The 20,032-nt window shown below is 47.9% G+C and overlaps 2 protein-coding genes across 7 annotated transcripts in view; both read left to right on the forward strand.

Moving 5' to 3' along the window:
- The window catches only part of SRCAP (Snf2 related CREBBP activator protein), a 35,831-nt gene extending 32,783 nt beyond the window's left edge, over positions 1-3,048 (forward strand). The window contains exon 31 of the mRNA XM_081088998.1: positions 1-3,048. Within this exon, the coding sequence (XP_080945124.1) occupies positions 1-2,649 (2,649 nt within the window). The 3' untranslated portion in view covers positions 2,650-3,048.
- LOC308517705 (phosphorylase b kinase gamma catalytic chain, liver/testis isoform) overlaps positions 1,988-20,032 on the forward strand; it is a 22,613-nt gene continuing 4,568 nt past the window's right edge. Inside the window, exons 1-5 of one of the 6 annotated variants that reach the window (XM_081088994.1) lie at positions 3,501-3,639; positions 4,630-4,800; positions 14,336-14,448; positions 18,581-18,756; positions 19,038-19,092. In XM_081088994.1, the coding sequence (XP_080945120.1) occupies positions 4,633-4,800; positions 14,336-14,448; positions 18,581-18,756; positions 19,038-19,092 (512 nt within the window). In that variant the 5' untranslated portion in view covers positions 3,501-3,639; positions 4,630-4,632. Of the gene's footprint in view, positions 3,640-4,503; positions 4,801-6,400; positions 6,898-13,459; positions 13,667-13,950; positions 14,030-14,335; positions 14,449-18,580; positions 18,757-19,037; positions 19,093-20,032 lie in introns of those variants that run through there. The other 5 variants (XM_081088989.1, XM_081088991.1, XM_081088990.1 and 2 more) reach the window with 5 other exon arrangements.

Genomic DNA, 20,032 nt, shown 5'->3' on the forward strand with positions numbered 1-20,032 from the left:
GAGCAAGTGGAAGCTGCCCGCAAGGACCTGGACCAAGCCAAGGAGGAGGTGTTCCGCCTACCCCAAGAGGAGGAGGAGGGACCAGGGGCTGGGGATGAGGTTTCCTGTGGGACTGGTGGAGGCAGCCACCGGCGCAGTAAGAAGGTCAAGGCCCCTGAAAGGCCAGGGACTCGAGTCAGTGAGCGTCTTCGTGGAGCCCGGGCTGAGACTCAAGGGGCAAACCACACTCCTGTCGTATCCACTCATACCCGCAGTACTTCCACGCCTCCCCGCTGTAGCCCTGCCAGGGAGCGAGTTCCCAGGCCAGCGCCTAAGCCTCGACCCGCTCCAGCTTCGGCTGCTGCAGATCCCATACCAATCCCTGCCCCAATCCCCATTTCAGCTCCAAATCCATTAACCATGCTTCCTGTCCATATCTTGCCTTCTCCCCCACTTCCTCCGCAGATTCCCCCCTCTTGTTCTGCCTGCACACCTCCTTCTGCCTATACCCCTCCACCAGCTCATACCCCACCTCCAGCTCAAACCTCTGTCTTAACTCCTACCTCCCCTCTCTTGCTTGGTCTACCCTCTGTGCCCATCTTCCCCCCAGTCACCAACCTCACCTTGGGCTTGGGGCCTGAGGCAGAGCTGTGTACACAAACATTGGCATCTAGTGAGTCCCTGGAGCTGGCTGATATGACCAGCTCTGAGACTTCCCCGCTTACTCATATGCCCCCTAAGGATCTGTTGCCAGTTGCTGTTGAGATCCTGCCTATGTCAGAAAAGAACATTTCTCCCACCTCTTCTGCACCTAGCCCAATCCTGGAGACTGGCAGTTTTCCCAATGGTCAAGAGCAGGAGGTACCAGAGCCTGCTGAGGGGACCATCCTCACAGTGCTGCCTGATGGTGAGGAGGCGCCCACGTGTCCGAGTGAGAACAGTGATCTGGCGCTCCCACCTTCAGCAGTATCTGATGAGCTACTTCAGTTGCCATTGGAGGCTGACAAGAACTCAGAAGAGCTAGTGGAAGCCCAGACCCCAACATCCAGCCCACAGAAGCTGCAGGAACTTGGTTCAGCTGAGGTTACAGCTCCATCAACCTCATCTTCAGCCACCTCCTCACCTGAGGGTTCTTCACCTGCCCGGCCCCCTCGACGTCGCACCAGTGCTGATGTAGAAATTAGGGGTCAGGGGGCTGGTCGGCCGGGGCAGCCTCCAGGCCCCAAAGTGCTTCGCAAGTTGCCAGGACGGCTAGTGACTGTGGTAGAGGAAAAGGAACTGGTGAGGCGACGGCGACAGCAGCGGGGAACTGCCAGCATCCTAGTGCCTGGGGTCTCTGAGACTGGTGCCAGCCCAGGAAGCCCATCTACCCACAACATGTTGGGGCCAGAATCCTCACCTCCCACCAGTGGGCCCTGTGAAGCTGCTCCCCCATCCATACTGCCCACCCCAACCCAGCAGCCCTTCATAGCTCGCCGTCACATTGAGCTGGGGGTGACTGGAGAGGTCAGCCCAGAGAATGGAGAAGGGGCACTGCTTGCCATCACCTCTCCTGCTATGAAACGTCGGAGGGGGAGGCCTCCCAAGAAGAACAGGTCTCCTGCAGATGCTGGACGAGGGGTGGATGAGGCACCTTCATCCACCTCTAAGGGAAAAACCAATGGGGCTGACCAGGTCCCTGGGGCTGACCCCCTTATTGTTGCAGAGCCTGTTTTGGGACCCCAGCTTATTCCTGGGCCCCAGCCTCTTGGACCCCAGCCAACTCATAAACCCGAGCCCATCATCCTATCACCTGTGGAGAAAAGAAGGCGCGGGCGGCCCCCTAAGGCACGTGATTTACCCATTCCTGGGACCACTTCCTCTCCAGGGGATGGCAGCTTAGAGAGCCGGACACAGCCACTCCCGATGCCACCACTCCCACCACTCCTATCCTGTCCCATTGCTACTGTCGCCAACACTGTCACCACTCTCACCATTTCAACATCCCCACCCAAGCGGAAGCGAGGCCGACCTCCCAAGAATCCACCATCGCCGCGGCCCAGCCAGCTCCCTGTCTTGGACCGTGACCCGTCTTCTGCCCTTGAGAGCTGTGGATTGGGGCGGCGGCAACCCCAGGGCCAGGGGGAGAGTGAGGGCAGTTCTTCTGATGAGGATGGAAGCCGCCGCCTCACCCGCCTGGCCCGCTTGCGCCTTGAAGCAGAGGGGATGCGGGGACGAAAAAGTGAAGGGTCCATGGTGGTGGCTGTGATTCAGGATGACCTGGATCTAGCAGACGGTGGACCAGGCGGGTTAGAATTGACACCTCCCATAGTCTCGGCTCCAAAACTGCGCTCCACCCGGCTACGTCCAGGTTCTCTAGTTCCCCCACTAGAGACTGAGAAGGTGCCTCGCAAACGGGCCGGTGTCCCAGTTGGCAGAGGTCCTGGGCAGGCAAAGCGGAGCTGCCTGCCGTCCCCAAGTCCCGTGGGGCCTGAGGGTTCAGTAGAAGAGTCTGAGGCTGAAGCCTCAGGTGAAGAAGAGGAAGGGGATGGGACCCCACGCCGCAGGTCTGGCTCCCACCGCCTTGGTGGGACAACCAACCAAGGGGACCAGCGCATCCTGCGCAGCAGTGCCCCGCCCCACCCAGCTGGCCCCACTGTCAGTCACAGAGGCCGAAAGGCCAAGACGTGAGTGGGCTGCCCCTCCACCTAGGCTTTCCACCATGGCCCCTCTCCCTCCACAACCAGGCCTGACTCTGTTAACCACTACTTGAAGTCTTGAGGGGGAAAGCCTCCAGGCAGACACAGGGGCCTTCTCCCTTCTTTCCACCAAAGTAGGGGGTAGGAAACTGGTTGTCATGGAAATGGGGCGCGTCACATATTCCCTTCCCTTCCACCCCACATGGCTGGGCAGTGTTAAGGGTGGCAAGATAGTCTCTGTCCCCACCCCCTTGTACTTGATTCCCCAGCAGTCTTTCACAGCTCTCCACCCTTAAGGAAAGGGGGAGGGACTTCTCTACAATAAGGTTTTTTTTCTTTCTTTTTTTTTTTTTTTAAAGAAGAAAAAATAATAAACTTAGTTTCTGTATGAGCATCCGCGTAAGGAGGCTTCTGATTTTCTGGTCTGGTGGAGGGTTGGGTGGGAACTTGGGCATCTTTTTTATTTCCCTTCCTCCTGCCAAGATCCTAGTACCTCATCTCTAACCCAGAATTACATATTTTGGAGGTAGAAAATGTCCACCCAAGAAGAGGGAAGGTTTGGCAAATCTGATCTGGTAGGGCACCTTTCTCTAAAGTTTTCGTTTTCAGTCACTCAGACTCTCACTTTTCCTCCTCCCTTCTATTCTCTCAGTTCCTGACTTTCCCCCGAGCCCTCTGATGCCTTAGACTTTTTCCTGCTTTTATCTTCCTTGCTCAGGTGCTTTTCCTTTCCCAGAAGGCAGGCATCACTACCTTGGGTTGCTCCCGTCATTTTTCCTCCCTTGCTTTCCTCCATCTAGCCAAACTGGTTTGAGTCAGCTACACCCCCATATGAGCTCCTGGGGCTCTTCAGGTGGTGACTGGCCACCCAACCCCACCCCTGGGCTTGGCTTGAAGCCCTGAGTCAGCTCCATCTCTACCCAAGCCAAATCAAACCTGAGGCAGAAGCCGAAACTCTCAGTACCTCAAGGCCTATAGCCAGGTAAGAGCCCCTGTGCATTTTACATTTTCTCTGATCTCAACTCCCTGGCCCCTCTCCTTGTGTTCTCCCCTCATGTCTGTATCTGTTTACTCCATCTGAGTTCTTTTCTCAAACCCACTTCTGCAGCTTCGTGGCACATATTCTTTGCTTTCTGCTTATCTTGACTCTTTTCACCCTTTTTATCCTGGGTTGTGTTCAGAGAACTGCAAATGGTTTCATTTTATCTAGGATATAGGGGAATGGTTGGAGATGGTGGTTTGGTATCAAAGCTCAGAGGACCTGAGAAATAGGGAGATGAAAAATGATTAAGTAGGGCATCATTATGCAGGTTTCTGTGTGGGTTATGAGGTCATTCAAACTCATGTTAATCTGATTGTGTTGTGTGGCCTGGGTTGAAATGGAGAGGAGATGGCAGGGAGTCAGCATAGCAAAGGAGGCCCTACTGGGGGATTTAAGGTCTTTTCTGGTTTTCCGTTTCCTCAACTATAAAGAGCTTAGATGGGTACTTTTTCCCTCCTTGCTTCCATCTCCAGAATAATTATCACATGAAATGGCAGTTTTGCTTGAAGTAGGGAACGGCCTAGCATGTCAGTCTCAGGAACTTCAGGGAATTGTAGTGCCCTTTGAAATACAGTTTAAAAATCAGACTTTGATAGTCTCTAATTCCTAGCAGCTGTTGAGATTCTATTTCCTGCTTCTCGATGTGCACCTGTCATTCTGCTTCTCCCCACTTGTCAAAACAGTAATACAGATAATGCTATGTTCACGCTAGCATGTCTTAAAGACTTGAAATCTTAGGCTGAGAAAGGATTCCAGCCACACATTTCCTCTCTTGGTCTATGAGTCATTAGAGGAATTCCCTAGTAAGGCGGCATTCTTAAGAGTTGGGTTAGGCCACAAGGACATGATTAGAGAGGGGTGGAGTCTGAGAAAGCCAGGCCAAGGGCTCAGTTTTGGGGCTTAAAAGTACCTCGACTGTATCGCCCACAGGTGATGGAGGACGAGGAGAATGCAGTGGAGATCTTGGTGAGCAACATGGAAGCTGCTCATTCTCCATCCCCCATTCGCTGCTGCTGGCTCCGCCTCCGCTACTTGGCAGCTACTAGCATTATCTGTGGCTGCTCTTGCCTGGGAGTCATGGCCCTTGTGTTTGCCATCAAGGTGAGGAATGCAGTTCCTATGGGAGCAGGAGGGTGGGTGTAGTAAGGCAGTGGCTTCATATCTGATCTGTCTACATTGATCAAACGGTTACTAAGTAAGTGCCTGTCAGAGCTTGGTATTGGACCTTGTGCCAGAAGTAAGAAGAAGACATGGTTCCTGCCATCAAAGGTCCCACAGTCTAATGAAAGATGGCTGTGAAAACGGATAATTATTAATGGGATGTAGCTCATCAGTACTGTCGTAGAAGAAGCACAAAGTGTTTTGGGAGCTGGGGGAGGATACATAGGGTGGGGCAAACGTAGGTTGACAGTTGTAAGGACCTAAAACAGTTTATTCTTGTATTATTCATTGTATTATTTTACATACAAACAACTATAAACCTACTTTTGCTCCACCCTTTATGTGTGTAATTAGAGTAGAGTAGGTGGCAGGAAAATAACCTTCAAGGATGAGTGAATTAGGGTGAAAGGCATTCCAGGTAAAGGAAGCAGTGTGTACGAAGGCCTGGACTGTGTGTTCAGCCTAAATGGACCAGTAAGAAATAGTGAGAGATGAAGCCAGAGGGCCCAGATTCCCAAGGGCCTCCAGTGTTATGCTTAGGAGTTTTGACTTTATCTTAAAAGTACTGGGGAACCATTCAAAGGTGTTTGCAGAGGAGGGTGACATGGTCAGATTTGTGTTTCAGTAAGTTCCACTCTTAAGTCCTACATGGAGAATGAATTAGAAAACTGGAGGCAGCTGAGCAGTGATGAGAGCAGTCTACAGGAGCCAGGAGAAGCTATGAGGGTTTTGAGAGGGTTCCACCATTTCAAAATATGTCACACAGGCTAACTTAAACACCAGGCTTGAATTTTCTCAACCCTAGTTGTATTTTAACCATCAGAAACTGTACTCCTGTCATAAAAATTTCTGGGTTTCATTAAGGTACAATCATAAAAAGAATCCTTAAAAGATGAGGCCCATTGACTAATGAGAATGGGGTGTTATATGACTGGACATGAGTGAAAAATACAAAAATACTCCAAGATAGCTCACTTTCTTTTTTTTTTTTTTTTTTAAGTATTTGTGTGTTTTTTAAATTTTTATTGATTTCAGAGAGGAAGGAAGATGGAAAGATAGAAACATCAGTGATGAGAGAGAATCATCAATTGGTTGCCTCCTGCACACCCCCCACTGAGGATCGAGCCCGCAACCCAGGCATGTGCCCTTGACTGGAATCGAACCCAGGACCCTTCAGTGCGCAGGCTGACACTCTATCCACTGAGCCAAACCAGTTAGGGCTAGCTCACTATTTCTTGCCAAGAATTCCAAATTTGGAATGAATCTGGGATAAGTAAAAAAGGATAGGGGGAAAAAAGGATTGAAAAGTATTTTACCATATATGATCTTGTGCGTTAACAATGGCCACTCTGAAAAGGAGGCAGAGCAGAGTGGATAACTTATTTTGCAGATGAGGCATGAGAAATAGAAACTAGAAAGGAAGGTAGAGGATTTGGATGTGAGGTTTTGAGCCATGACAGGGATGGAGGATTGTAATGGGTCAATGGGCACTTTGGGACAGAAGCAGGGGGAGAACCTAACCAAAAACCTGCCCCCACAGGCAGAAGAGCGGCATAAGGCAGGCCACTCCGAGGAAGCAGTGCACTGGGGGGCCCGGGCCCGGAGGTTCATCCTGGCCAGCTTTGCTATCTGGCTTGCTGTCCTCGTTCTGGGCCCCCTGCTTCTGTGGCTGCTCTCTTACATCATCGCCCAAGCTGAGTGAGTGAGGGTGGCCTCTTCTGAGAGTCAGCCGGAACCTCCTGGATCCTGCAAGGCGGCATTACTAGGGTCCAGTGCCAGCAGTGGTCCTCCCTGGCTGGAGGATGGTGCCTCTCTCAAAGGGCTTTGGAAGAGCTCTTGTAGCCCTTTATAAAAGGAAACGGCAACTGAGACTGATGAGGGGAGGCCAGCCTGCTCTGTTCTTTCAGTGTTCATCATTCCCTGCCCCCCCCCCCAGCCTACCCCATTCTAGGGGCCTCTACCCAGAGGTGGGGTTGAAGACCAGGCCTGATTTTATTAGAATTTGTTTTATAATAAAAGCCTTTTTTAGTGGTGAAATGCTGTTCCTGTCTACTTGTTCTTCCCCTGCTTTTCCCTGAGACCTTGGTAAGAGCCAGAGTGGGCATCTGACAGATGGCAGAAGTTTGCATCTCCCTGTGCCTAGTTGCTCCATGAGAATGAAAGATTTCTTTTTCTTTTTCTGGAAGCTCTTGGAAAGACCCCAGCTTCTTCCTTATACCTGAAGAGAGACCCAGAGGCCAGAGAGCAAGAGTAGTAGCATCAGCTACTATTTATTGAATGTTTGATATATTCCAAGCTGTGTTCTAGACACTTTATATTTCTTAACTTCTTCAGTTCTCATAATCACTCAATACCTAGTACCATTGTTCTCACTTTATAGTTGAGGAAACAGGCACAGATTATAATGGCATACAGCTAGTAAATGGCAGAGCTGGGATTGAACTCAGACATTTTGGTTACAGATTTGAGAGAGGAGTGAAAGGATTGAATACAGCAGCCATCCCTTACATAGAGAGATTTCTATGATTATATTGAATTTGCATAGCCTTTATCTTGGGCTTATTGATACTTATTTTGTATTTTTATTGATTTCAGAGAAGAAGGGAGAGGGAGAGAGAAACATCAATAATGAGAGAGAATCATTGATTTGCTGCCTCCTGCACACCCCCTACTGGGGATCAAGCCCACAACCTGGGCATGTGCCCTTGACTGGAATTGAACCCGGGACCTTTCAGTCCAGAGGCCGACGCTCTATCCACTGAGCCAAACCGGCTACGGCTCAGGCTGACACTTATCCACTGAGCCAAACTGGCTAGGTCTGATAACATTTTAAACATTTTTAATATGAGATATATCACACATACAGGAAAATATCCAAAACAAATACAAAGTTTAATAAGTTAACAAAGCAAACATCTGAAAAACTACCACTCAGTCAAGAAATGAACATTGCCAACACTTCAGAGCCTGCTTTACATCCCTTATAATCACTCCTGCTTCCTTTCTTCCCACAGGTAACTATCATTCTGACTTCAAACAATGTAGTTTTCGTTTTGCCTGCATTTGAACATTATATAAATGGATTCATGTGTATTTTTTATCCTCACCCAAGAATATGTTTATTGATTTTAGGGGGAGAGAGAGACAGACAGACAGACAGACACATCAGTGAGAAACACTGACAGTTGTCTCCCGCACGTGCCCCAAACAGGTCATACCTGCAACCTAGGTGTGTGCCCTAGCTGGGATCAAACCTGTGACCTTTTGTTGCACAAGACGATACTCCAACCAAAGGAGCCACCTGGCCAGGGCTCATGGATTCTTTTTATGCCTGGCTTCTTGTTGTTTATGAGATTTATCGATCTTTGGTATAGCTATAGTTTTCATTACTGTATAGTATTCCATTGCATGAATATATTACATTTTTATATTGGTAGATTTTGGGGATGTTTCCAGTTTTGGGATATTACGAATCATTCTGCTGTGGATATTTTTTATTTTATTTTTTATTGATTTCCGAGAGGAAGGGAAAGGGCGGGAGAGAGAGAAATATCAGTGATGAGAAAGAATCATTGATTGACTGCCTCCTGCACACCCCACACTGGGGATCAAACCTGCAACCCAGGCATGTGAACTTGATGGGAATTGAACCTGGGACCCTTCAGTCTGCAGGCCAGCGCTCTAGCCACTGAGCCAAACCAGCTAGAACTGCTGTGGATATTCTTGTACATGTCTCTTAGAGTACACATGTCTTGTGAGTGGAATTTTGGGGTTATTTTACCATAATTCAGAGACCAACAGAACACACCTAAAAGAATTAGAGATTGGGGGGCGGAGGGGGGGGTAAGAGATCAACCGAAGGACTTGTCTGCATGCATATTAGCATAACCAATGGACACAAGACACTGGGGAGTAGGGAAGGCCGGGGGAAGGTAAAGGGGTAAAAAAAGGAGACATGTAATACTCTTTCTAATACTTTAAGCTATAAAACAAAATTTAAAAAAATAATTAGAGATAGTGCACACTGAAGAGAGACGATTAAAGGGGAAGATGAGCCATATGATAGTTGTCCTCAGTGTTTCAAAGTGCTCCAGCAAGGAAGAAGTGAAGAGAATCCATTGTTGGTCCCAGATTTTAGAATGACAACAATGGGTAGAAGCCATACTTAGGGCAGTGATTCTCAACCTTGTCTTCAACAATGGAACCATGTCGGGAGCCTTAAAAAGTACCTATGCCTGAGCTTTACCTTTAGAGATTGTAATTTAACTAGTGTGAGGTGCTACATAGTCTTCCGGACAACACAGTCTAGAGCAGCGGTTCTCAACCTGGGGGTCGAACGACCCTTTCACAGGGGTCGCCTAAGACCATCGGAAAACACATATATAATTATATATTGTTTTTGTGATTAATCACTATGCTTTAATTATGTTCAATTTGTAACAATGAAATTGGGGGTCACCACAACATGAGGAACTGTATTAAAGGGTCGCGGCATTAGGAAGGTTGAGAACCACTGTTCTAGAGAGATTTAAGAAACTTAAATTTGCTTAACTTTTTTTTAAGCTAACATTTAATGAGAAGCTTCAGTCTACTAGAAAAGAATATCTCATTCCCCCAAACTGATTAAACTGATTTTAACACTCTGTTTTGAAAAAGTTTCAGACCTACAGAACAATAAAATAATAGTACAATGAACTTGTACTTTTCAGCTAGGTTTATAAATTTTAATATTTCTCCACATTTACTGTATGTCTTTTACTATATGTACATATTGTTATTACTGAACCATTTGAAGTTAAGTCCAAGGCCCATTATTCCTAAATACTTCATGATCTATCTTCTAAGAACAAGGATATTTTCTCAGATAACTAGGGAACAATTATGTAATCCACAGAAGGCAACATCAATACAATATTATCTTCTAATATATAGTACATATTCAAATTTTCCAGTTGTCCCAATAACCTTTATAACCATTTCTTTTTTGCTTTAAGCTCCAGGATGGGAACACAGTCATTGCATTCAATTGTATCTCTCTCTTTTAAAAAATATATTTTTATTGATTTCAGAGAGGCAGGGAGAGGGAGAGAGTGATAGAAACATCAATGATGAGAATCATTGATTGGCTGCCTCATGCACACCCCCTACTAGGGATCACCCCTACAATCCAGACACGTGCCTTTGAGTGCCCTAGACCAGAACTGAACCAGAGACCCTTCGGTCCGCAGACCAATGCTCTATCCACTGAGCCAAACTGGCTAGGGCAATTGTATCTCTTTAGCCTCTTTCAATTTTTAGTAGGTCCTCATCTTTTTTTTTTTTTTTTTTTTTGGTTAAACCTTACCCAAGGATATTTTTCCATTGCTTTTTAGAGACTGGAAGGGAGAGCGAGAGACAGAGAAACATCAGTGTGAGAGAGAGACATCAGTTGGTTGCCTCCCACACAACCCCTGACCAGGGATCGACCCTGCAACCAAGGTACATGCCTTTGACTGGAACCCGGGACCCTTCAGTCCACTGAGCCAAACTGGCTAGGGCTCATACTCTTTTTTTTTTTTTTTTTGGTCTTCCATGACATTTTTTAGGGCAAGCCAGTTTTTAGAATTTCTCAATTTAGGTTCTTATGATTGGATTCAGGTTAGAAATACTACATAATGTCAGTGTGTCTTCAGTACATCACATCAAGAGGCATATGATGTCAATTTACACTCTTATTGGTGGTACTAATATTGACAACTTGGTCAAGGTAGTGTCTGTCAGACTTCTGAAAGGTAAAGCTAACTTTTATCCTTTGTAATTAAAAACTAATCTGTGTAAGTATCCTGTTCCCCAGAAAATTTTCACCAATCATTTTAATGCCCAGTTTGCCCAACACAGTTATGAGGCTTACAGAAGGTTGCTGTTTTTAGTTTATCATTCTACACTTGTTAGTTGGCATTCTACTATGAAGACAGTCCTTTTCTCCATTATTTACAATTTTTTAGTGTCAGTATGGTCTCGGATTGTTCTTTAGTTCAATTTATTATATCCATTAACTGTCATTAACCTTCTTAAAATATTTTGTTGAGGTATAGTTTGTAAGTAATTTACTATAGTTCACATATAGTAAAGTGCACAGATCTTAAGTGTGCAGCGTGATGAATGTTTTCATATAAACACATCTGTGTAATCACCACCTAAATCGGGTGGGGAATGTCTGGCCTGCCAAAGAATTAGGAGTGAGTTAATTAAATGTTTGACCAAATATAGCAGGATAATTTTTAAGTTGATAATTTTGTATGGCCCCTGAATGAAGCTATAAATATCCAAATGGCCCTTGGTAGAAAAAAGGCCCCCCCCCCCGAATAGGTGGCTAGACAATTTCTAGCACCTCAGAAACCTCCCTCATGGCCCTCTCGGTCTCATTATTTTTGTCCCTGATTTTGGCCAGTGGAAACCCCTTCAACCTGGTTCTTGTGTCTTTCTGATAAGTCCCCAACTTTTTTCACTTACTTTCTGGCACAAATTATTGTAGATTCATCTTACACTTTCTCTGCTCCAGCCTGGGAATTGGCCATTTCTTAAATGAGCTTTGGTTCCTTTTACTGGGGACTGTTACTTTGAAATTAGACACTAACTGTGCTCATTCTACTGGGATGTTACTGCATCTAGGCCCTTTCAGAGGTTTGTGCTCAAAATACCTAATTTTATCTATTTTAAAAAATCACATCTGACTTAAATCAATCATAAGGTTCTCTCCTTTCCCCATTCTATTTTTTTTTTTACTTTTTTGTGTTGTTTTTTTCTTTTGTTTTTTTCCCCATTCTATTTTTTAAAAAATAATTTTATTGAATTTTAGAGCAGAAGGGAGAGGGAGAGAGAAGCATCAATGGGAGAGGGGAATATTGATCAGCTGCCTCCTGTATGCTTCCCCGCCTGGGATGGAGCCTGAAACCTGAGCTGGTGCCCTGACCAGGAATGGGATCAGCAACCCCTCTGTGCGTGGGACGATGCCACACTGACCCACACTGGTCAGGCTGTTGTTTCCCTATTCTAAATTCCATATTTCCACAGTAAAACCCTTGGCTACCTAATGTTTATTCACTGCTCAACTTTAGAATAATTATCCCATTGTAGTACTAAATAACAAGCCTACTAAGTAAAGTTAAAGATTTCCTCACAATTATTTTGTCTTTATTTTTATTTTGAGAGTACATTTATTAAAGCTGGGGACAGTGCACAAGGAAGGACTTAGGGTACAAGAAGCAGCAGGGGAGAGAGGCAGGGGCCGCTTTGGCTCTAGAAACGCCATGGGAAAGAAGTGAGCCAACACGGGGCTGCTACCTGCTCAGTGAGAGTCAGAGAAAAGGGGGCCTTGGAGACAGGTTCAGGGGTTAGCCCAGGAGGAGCTGCTGCTGCCCACTGCTCCCCTGGTTGCAAGTCTAATGGGGTCCCTTAGAGTTTAGGATATGCATGCCTGTGGGGGAAGATGGGGAGGGAAGGGGAGGATGCTGTTGTGCTCCTGGGAGGGACAGTGCCTATTTTATCTATTTAAAAATAATATATTTCTGCCGAAACCGGTTTGGCTCAGTGGATAGAGCGTCAGCCTGCGGACTGAGAGGTCCCAGGTTCGATTCGGTCGGGGGCATGTACCTGGGTTGCGGGCACATCCCCAGTGGGGGATGTGCAGGAGGCAGCTGATCGATGTTTCTCTCTCATCGATGTTTCTAACTCTCTCTCTCCCTTCCTCTCTGTAAAAAATCAATAAAATATATATTTAAAAAATAATAATATATTTCTATTGATTTCAGAGAGAGGGAAATGGAAACATCAATGATGAGAATCATTGATTGGCTGCTTCTTGCACACCCCCTACTGGGGATCTAGCAGCAACCCAGGCATGTACCCCCATGGGGAATCCAACCCTGACCTCCTGGCTCATACACCAGGCCTATTTTGTTTTTAGATTGATGGTATAGTCAAAGTACTCTGTTAAAAAGGTACTTGGACTCGTTACATGGTTGTGATCCCAAAGTGACATTTCTAAGATGGTTGTTAGCAGGTTATATTAATTCATTCTGTGCCTCCTTCGTGGGGAGTAGAACTTCCACAAGGGTAGGGACTGTTTCTTTTTTTTTCATTGCTGTTAGTCTAGCGCTGTGATTTTCAACCGGTGGCCACAGGAATGTTTAAAACACGCAATACCTATTTAGTCAGGGGCACTGACCTCTTTTCCCAGACTGTCAAAATATGACAACAGCCAACACTACAATAGCCAGCTGGTATAAATCAAAAGTATACCTACTTTTTGGCCAGATCGGCAAAATTATAACCTATTTTTTTGGTGTGCCCCAGAATTTTAGTAGTTTATGTGTGCCATGAGATGAAAAGGTTGAACAAATATTCATGGAATGAGTAAGTGAATGCCAGGGTTGAGGTATGCACAGAAGGCTTATGAAGCAAGTCCCTCCTGGCAGAATCTCATAACCTGGTAGCCTTAAAACAGAGTGTAGTACTCCCCAAGGCTTGGGGGGGGGGGGGGGGGGAGGCTGGGGAAACAGCACCCCCAGCTGGTGAGCACTAGGGCTTTAGAAGTACTCAAGAGTCAGCAGTCACGGGACGCGGCAGCCTCTTCAGAGGCTGCACCAAGTGGCCAAGGTGGGCAGTTTTCGCAGCTGGAGTCCCCCTCAGAGCAGGGCTGCCAATACCCTGGTCGAGCCGAATCCCGACAAGGATGCTGGGAGGAGACTGCGAGGGCCGTGCCCGCGTCCGCGAACCCAGGCGCAGCGAGGCTGGCATCCCAGCAACCCAGGACTTCTGCTTCCCAGTAAGCCGAGCTTCCCGGTCGCTTCCAGGCCTCCAACCACCCGGTCAACAAGTCCCGCCCTCCGCCGTCTCGGCAGGCGCCGGGCGCCGATTGGCTCTATTTGAAGCCGTGCGTCGCAGCCTTAGGTAACCGAGCGCCAACGCCCTCCGGCCCCCGGCCTCTCGGCTTCCTATTAGACAGCGGGTTTCCAATCGGAAGGGCTTTTGAACCTCAGTCCTCGGCAGGCGCCGGCTATTGGCGGGCGGGGCGGGGGCGGGGCCGGAGGTCGTGGCCGCCACGCCCCGGGCCCGGAAGGGGACTAGAGGCAAACCCGGCGGCAGCGCGGCCTCGCTGGGTCCCCGGCTCCTCTCCTCGCCGCCGCGGGTGAGTCTGCGCGAGACCCCGCGCCCCTCTCCGCGCTCGCCCAAGTGCGCCTGCGCGGCAACAGCCGCCGGCCCGGGTCCCCTTCCCCGCGTTCTTCGAGCCTCCCCCTCCCCCGCCCCCCTCCCTGCCGGCCTTCCCGCCCCTTCGGCCCTTTCGCTGGGCCTCCCCGGCCCCGCTCCTTCCCCAACCCCGTCCCCACTCCCCAAGATCCTGGCGCCCCAGCCGCAGGGACTGTGCCTCCGCGCGCCGCGATGTGTGTCCTCTCAGAGCCTGTGGGCCTCCCTGCCCTCCGTTTCCTCCTCACAGGCCCCCACCTCCGTCAGAATGACGCTGGACGTGGGACCCGAGGATGAGCTGCCCGACTGGGCCGCGGCCAAAGAGTTTTACCAGAAGTACGACCCTAAGGACGTCATCGGCAGGTGAGGCCGCGGCGGGGGCGCGGAGTCCGGGGTGGTCCTGGCGGGACGGCGCTGAACGGGCTAGGTCAGTGCTCCGCTTGGTGGCGAGACTCGTATTCTGGGCCAACCCCGTTTTCCACCGACTCATGGATGTGTTCACACAGTTGAATTACCTGCTGGGTGCCAGGCACAAAGCTAAACAGAAGGGGAAGGGGAGGCGCGTGTGCCCCGGCGGTGCTCCCAGCGAAAGAGACACAGGCCCATTCAGAAAGTGCCGGCTGTGAAGAGGGCTGGGGTCAGAGCCACCGCTCCCGGGGGCGGGATCGGGCCCGGAGGACGGTGCGAGCCCCGCGTGCGGAGACGAGAAGGCCGTGTCCAGTGTGCTGGGTGCGCTGTGCGAGGCGCCGGGCATACCGGACCCACAGGTTTCTGTTCTGGAAACTATAGCTGTAGAGACAGACAGACAATAAACACAAACACAGGATGAAGATCAACGTGCTGTGGAGACGGTAGTGATGGCACGAGGGTCATTAGTGAGCTGAGACGAAGGATGGGAATGGACAGGGCTTGAGTCAGGTGAGCTGCATACACTCCAGGAGAGGGAACAGTGAGTGCAAAGGCTCATGGTGGGAAAGGGCCTCCGCCAGCGAAAGATAGAAGAGCACAGCGGCTAGAAGTGAACAAAGTAGGAAATTAAATTGGAGAAGTAAATGGAGGTTGGGTTATGTAAGGTCTGAGGCCATGATAAGGAATTTAAATTTTAGCCCTAGCCGGTTTGGCTCAGTGGATAGAGCGTCAGCCTGCGGACTGAAGGGTCCCAGGTTTAATTCCCGGCCAGGGCACATGCCTGGGCTGTGGGCTCGATACCCAGTAGGGGGCGTGCAGGAGGCAGCCCATCAATGATTCTCTCTCATTGATGTTTCTAACTCTCTATCCTTCCCCCTTCCTCTCTGAAATCAATAAAAATATATTCGTAAAAAAAAAGGAATTTAAATTTTAGTGAAACTGGTCATTTCAAACAAGGTAGTAACCTGAACTGATTTACATTTCTGTGATTTGGGAGCTAGGAACTTAACCTTTCTACGCCTCAATTGTGTGTGTGTGTGTGTGTGTGTGTGTGTGTGTGTGTGTTTAATAGATTTTTCTTGATTTCAGAGAGGAAGGGAGAGGGAGAGAGAGATAAATATTAATGATGAGAGAGAATCATTGATGGGCTGTTTTCTGCACACCCAACAGGGGATTGAGCCCGCAACCCAGGCGTGTGCCCTTACCAGAAATTGAGCCATGATTTCCTGGTTCATAGGTCATCGCTCAACCACTGAGCTATGCCAGCCATGCCATCTCAGTTTCTTAATTGTAAATTGGGAATAAAAATAAATCCTACTTTGTAGGTTGCTGTGAGGATGAAAAGAGTTAATATGATACTTTTAGAACACTTTCAGGCCCTTGGTAAATGCTCAATACAAGTGTGTTAATTACAGTTTTAAAAGATCATTCTGGCTCTTGTGTAGAGAGTGGAAGAGGAGGGGGGCAGGGATGGAAGCATAGAGACCAGTTATGAAGCTGTTGATTCATTTAGGCTAGTGATGGTGGTAGGTTAAGACTGGAGTGGGGGTGATAAAGATGAAAAGAAATGGATAGTTTTAGGTGATGACTTGATACAGTTTCCTAAAGGATTGGATATGACCATGGGGGATAAATAGAAGAAGATAGAAGAATAACCTCTAAGGTTTGGATTTGAGCACTTAAGTACCGTTTATTGAAACAGAGAAGACAGGAGGATCAGATTATCGGGACAGGTGAGCAAGTCAAGAATTCCATTTTTTTTGCCCTCACTGGTTTGGCTCAGTGGATAGAGCATCAGTCTGTGGACTGAAGGGTTCCAGGTTTGATTTTGGTCAAGGGCACATGCCCAGGTTGCGGGCTCGATCTCCAGTAGGGGGCTTGCAGGAAGCAGCTGATCAATGATTCTCTCTTATCATTGATATTTCTATCTTTCCCTCTGCCTTCCTCTCTAAAACCAATAAAATATATATATATATATATTTTTTTTTTTTTTTAAAAAAAGAATACCATTTTGGAAATGTTGACTTTGAGATACACAACTGGAGCTGTCAAGTGGGTTTTTGAGTCTGGAACTAAAGGGAGAGTGGCTGGGCTAAAGCTATATATAAATTTGGGAGGCATCAGTGTATAGATAGTAGTTGGCGAGAGAATATAGACAGATAAGTGAAAGTGGCGTGGGCTTAGGCTCTGGGATGTATTATGGGTTAGAGAAGGAGGAGCCAGCAAGGGAGACCAAGGAGATGTCATCTGTGAGCTACAAAGAACCACAGGAAGAATGTGCTTCTGCAGGCTTGGCATGGTCCGCTGTGACAGTGCTGCCGAGGCCCTGCTGGTGTGCTCAGTGGTTGAGGATTGACCTGTGAACCAGGAGGTCACGGTTTGATTCCCAGATTCCCAGTCAGGGCACATGCCTGGGTTGCAGGCTCGATCCCCAGTGGGGCATGTGCAGGAGGCAGCCGATCAATAATTCTCATCATTGATGTTTCTATGTCCCTCTCTCCCTCTCCCTTCCTCTTTGAAATCATATATATATATATATTTATATTTATTTTTTTAAGAAATCAGGAATTCTGGAGAGAAATAGTGAAGGCTCAGGACAGTGTAGCAGGAATCATTTACACATAGTTGGTATTAAAGCTCCTGGGACTGGAGGGAGGTCACCAGGAGAGAATATTGGGAAAGAAGAGAGAGAGCTGAGATCCAGGTCCTGAGTAGCGAGGTTTCAGGACCAGGTAAGGGCGGATTCACAGAGGCTAGGAAGAACCTCAGGGTAGAATGGTGATTCCACTGCCATGGGGCACAGAAAGGCCAGTTTTGGAAAAGGCAGATCAGAGGGTAGTGTCGTATTCATCTCCTTCCAAGGTTACTGTGGTAGCATGAGCCCTTGTCTCCTTTATTTTCCCTGCACGCTCACTAAATTTTCCCCGAGTATCAGTTTCTTCATGTGTAAAGGCCTGAAGCTTTACAATAGTTGTACTAGGCCTCAAACTCAGATGCATTTAGTGGTTGAGCACAAAATAAAACTGTGAAGTGGCTAACAGGAAGACAGTAGGAAGTGGTAAGCGTTGTGGCAGCTGGAGGATTCTTGTCCCATCTAAGATGTGTGGATTCAGATTTGGAAAGAATATTGGACTGACCAAAACGTAATTCATATATGGACTGTTTAGCCAGAGGGTTATAATAGTTTGCATCCTTTGATCGAACCAGAGATATGGGTGACAGGCATTCCAAGCCAAGGGAGTTTTGTAAGGTCAAGGAGGCCGTGAGAGCACAGCAGGAGGTTATGTGAAGGGCAGCCAGGGAACCAGCCTGTGAAATGTGGCGTGATCCTGGGAAGATTTGCACCTTAGCCTGAAGTATTTGTAAGGTCAGAGTGAGTTGGTGATGGAGCCCAAGCGAGGAAATCTGTCTAGGACTTTCTCTTTTCAATGCCAAAAGGGCTTTCCTGTCTCGACCTCAGTCTGTCTTTCAGCATCCCTTCAAGATAGTTTTGGCTACATTTCAGAGCTGGAGAAGCGGAAACCCAGAGACCTTATGTTAGTGGGTTCCTTAGAGATTAATTAGTGACAAATTTGGGGCCTAAACCGATATCTTTAATTCTCAACTTTGGTCTTCTAGTCAATTGCCCAATATTTATTTAGAACCTCCTGTACTTGAGCTAATGTAGGGGAACTGTGGGGTTTGGATGGGGTAATCAGGAAGTGTGAGTAAAATTTGGAGGGAGTCTTAGGTAATTTCTTCTCACTTTCTCCTTGTGAGGTTTCAGGGCAAGGGGCAGGTTCTGGGGCTCAGTGTAGAAGGGACTTGTCTAGGTTCACCCATTGAGGGCATGGCAGAGGCTGGGTTAGAAACCAGGACCCGGGCCTGCCTTCCCTGTTAGCTTTGTGTTTCACCTTCCTGGGCACCTGCGTTGCTTGCTGAGGCCACTGTGAATCTATTGTAGGCCAGGACGAGCTTCTCGGGAGGTTGCCTTGTCCAGATGGGTCTTCAGAATCTTTTGCAGTATATATATGAGGGTGCCGAGGCTCTACTCTGCTTGGAAATGAGAGTAGGAGGCCCTGACCCCTGTGTTGTCTGACTCTGGCAGAGGAGTGAGCTCTGTGGTCCGCCGTTGTGTTCATCGAGCTACTGGCCATGAGTTTGCGGTGAAAATCATGGAGGTGACGGCTGAGCGACTGAGTCCTGAGCAGTTGGAGGAGGTGCGAGAAGCCACGCGGCGAGAGACACACATCCTTCGCCAGGTCGCTGGCCACCCCCATATCAGTGAGGCTGCATCCCCTGTTCCTGTTAGATTACAGCCACATCCTGCTGGTCCTGCCCAGAGCCCATTCCCCCAACCCTGCCTCCGCCCCTCTGCTCCCTTCCTCCTGGCTCTGTTCCACCTCCGAGTGTGGCCAGCCTTTGGGTCCCTACTGCCTCCTTTGATTCTCCTTCCCAGTAACAGCCCGCTGTTGGCCCGCTGTTGCCTCAGGGTGGAAAGCCCCTTTAATATGCATCCGCTCCTTTCCATCTCTGTCTCTCTGCCTTTCTGCCTCTTTCCCCAGTCACTCTCATCGATTCCTACGAGTCTTCTAGCTTCATGTTCCTGGTGTTTGACCTGTGAGTATCTCCCTGCCCCAATCTGAGAAGCCTCCTCACCTCCATGCACAGCCCCAGACTCACAGCACAGTGGGCTGAAGACCACCCTGCTCACACCTTCCTCTGTTCCAGCCAGGGCCTGCCTGGCAGTCCATGGCTCTGGCCTCTTTCCTTGGTGCCCTGATTGAGGCACGTTCTTCAAAGAGTAATAGTGGCCCTAACTGGTTTGGCACAGTGGATAGAGCGTCAGTCTACGGACTCAAGGGTCCCAGGTTTGATTCCGGTCAAGAGCATTTAACTTGGTTGCGGGCACATCCCCAGTAGGGAGTGTGCAGGAGGCAGCTGATCGATGTTTCTCTCTCATCGATGTTTCTAACTCTTTATCCCTCTCCCTTCCTCTCTGTAAAAAATTTTAAAAAAAAGAAAAAAGAGTAATAGTGACCAAAGACAAAGGGTCTTTATGACCCAAATCCCCAACTCTCTTAATCCCCCATGGTTATAAGGTTAGCAGGGAAGAAAGGACTGATTTGAGAGTGTCTGTCTAGGAACTGACCACTTATAAAATAGATATTTGCTCACCAGTCTCACATTGTTTAACACCCTATGCTGGTGTCTATCTCTGCTCATCAATTCTTTTTCTGGTCAATGTAAATCTGAATGTCACATGCTATACCATATAATGCAAACCAGTTGCAAAGCTTCTTCAAAAGAGAATGGCTTGAATATTAAATATTTAAGAGAGGCCTTGAAAATATTTTCATACAGAAATGACCCTCTGCAAAAGTGTGAGGGGAGGTTGGAAGTGTCCATTTTATTTACCCATTATGCAACTTTGCCCAACAGTAATACTCCCAAAGCAATACCTGATGTGTTTTTTATATTTCAATGATTGACACAAAGTTACAATTATAACCTCACTCTTTAAAGAGAAGACAAAATAAGCAAAAATCAAAGCCCTATA

The sequence above is a fragment of the Myotis nattereri genome (assembly GCF_964212035.1).
Source record: "Myotis nattereri genome assembly, chromosome: 4".
NCBI lineage: Eukaryota > Metazoa > Chordata > Mammalia > Chiroptera > Vespertilionidae > Myotis > Myotis nattereri.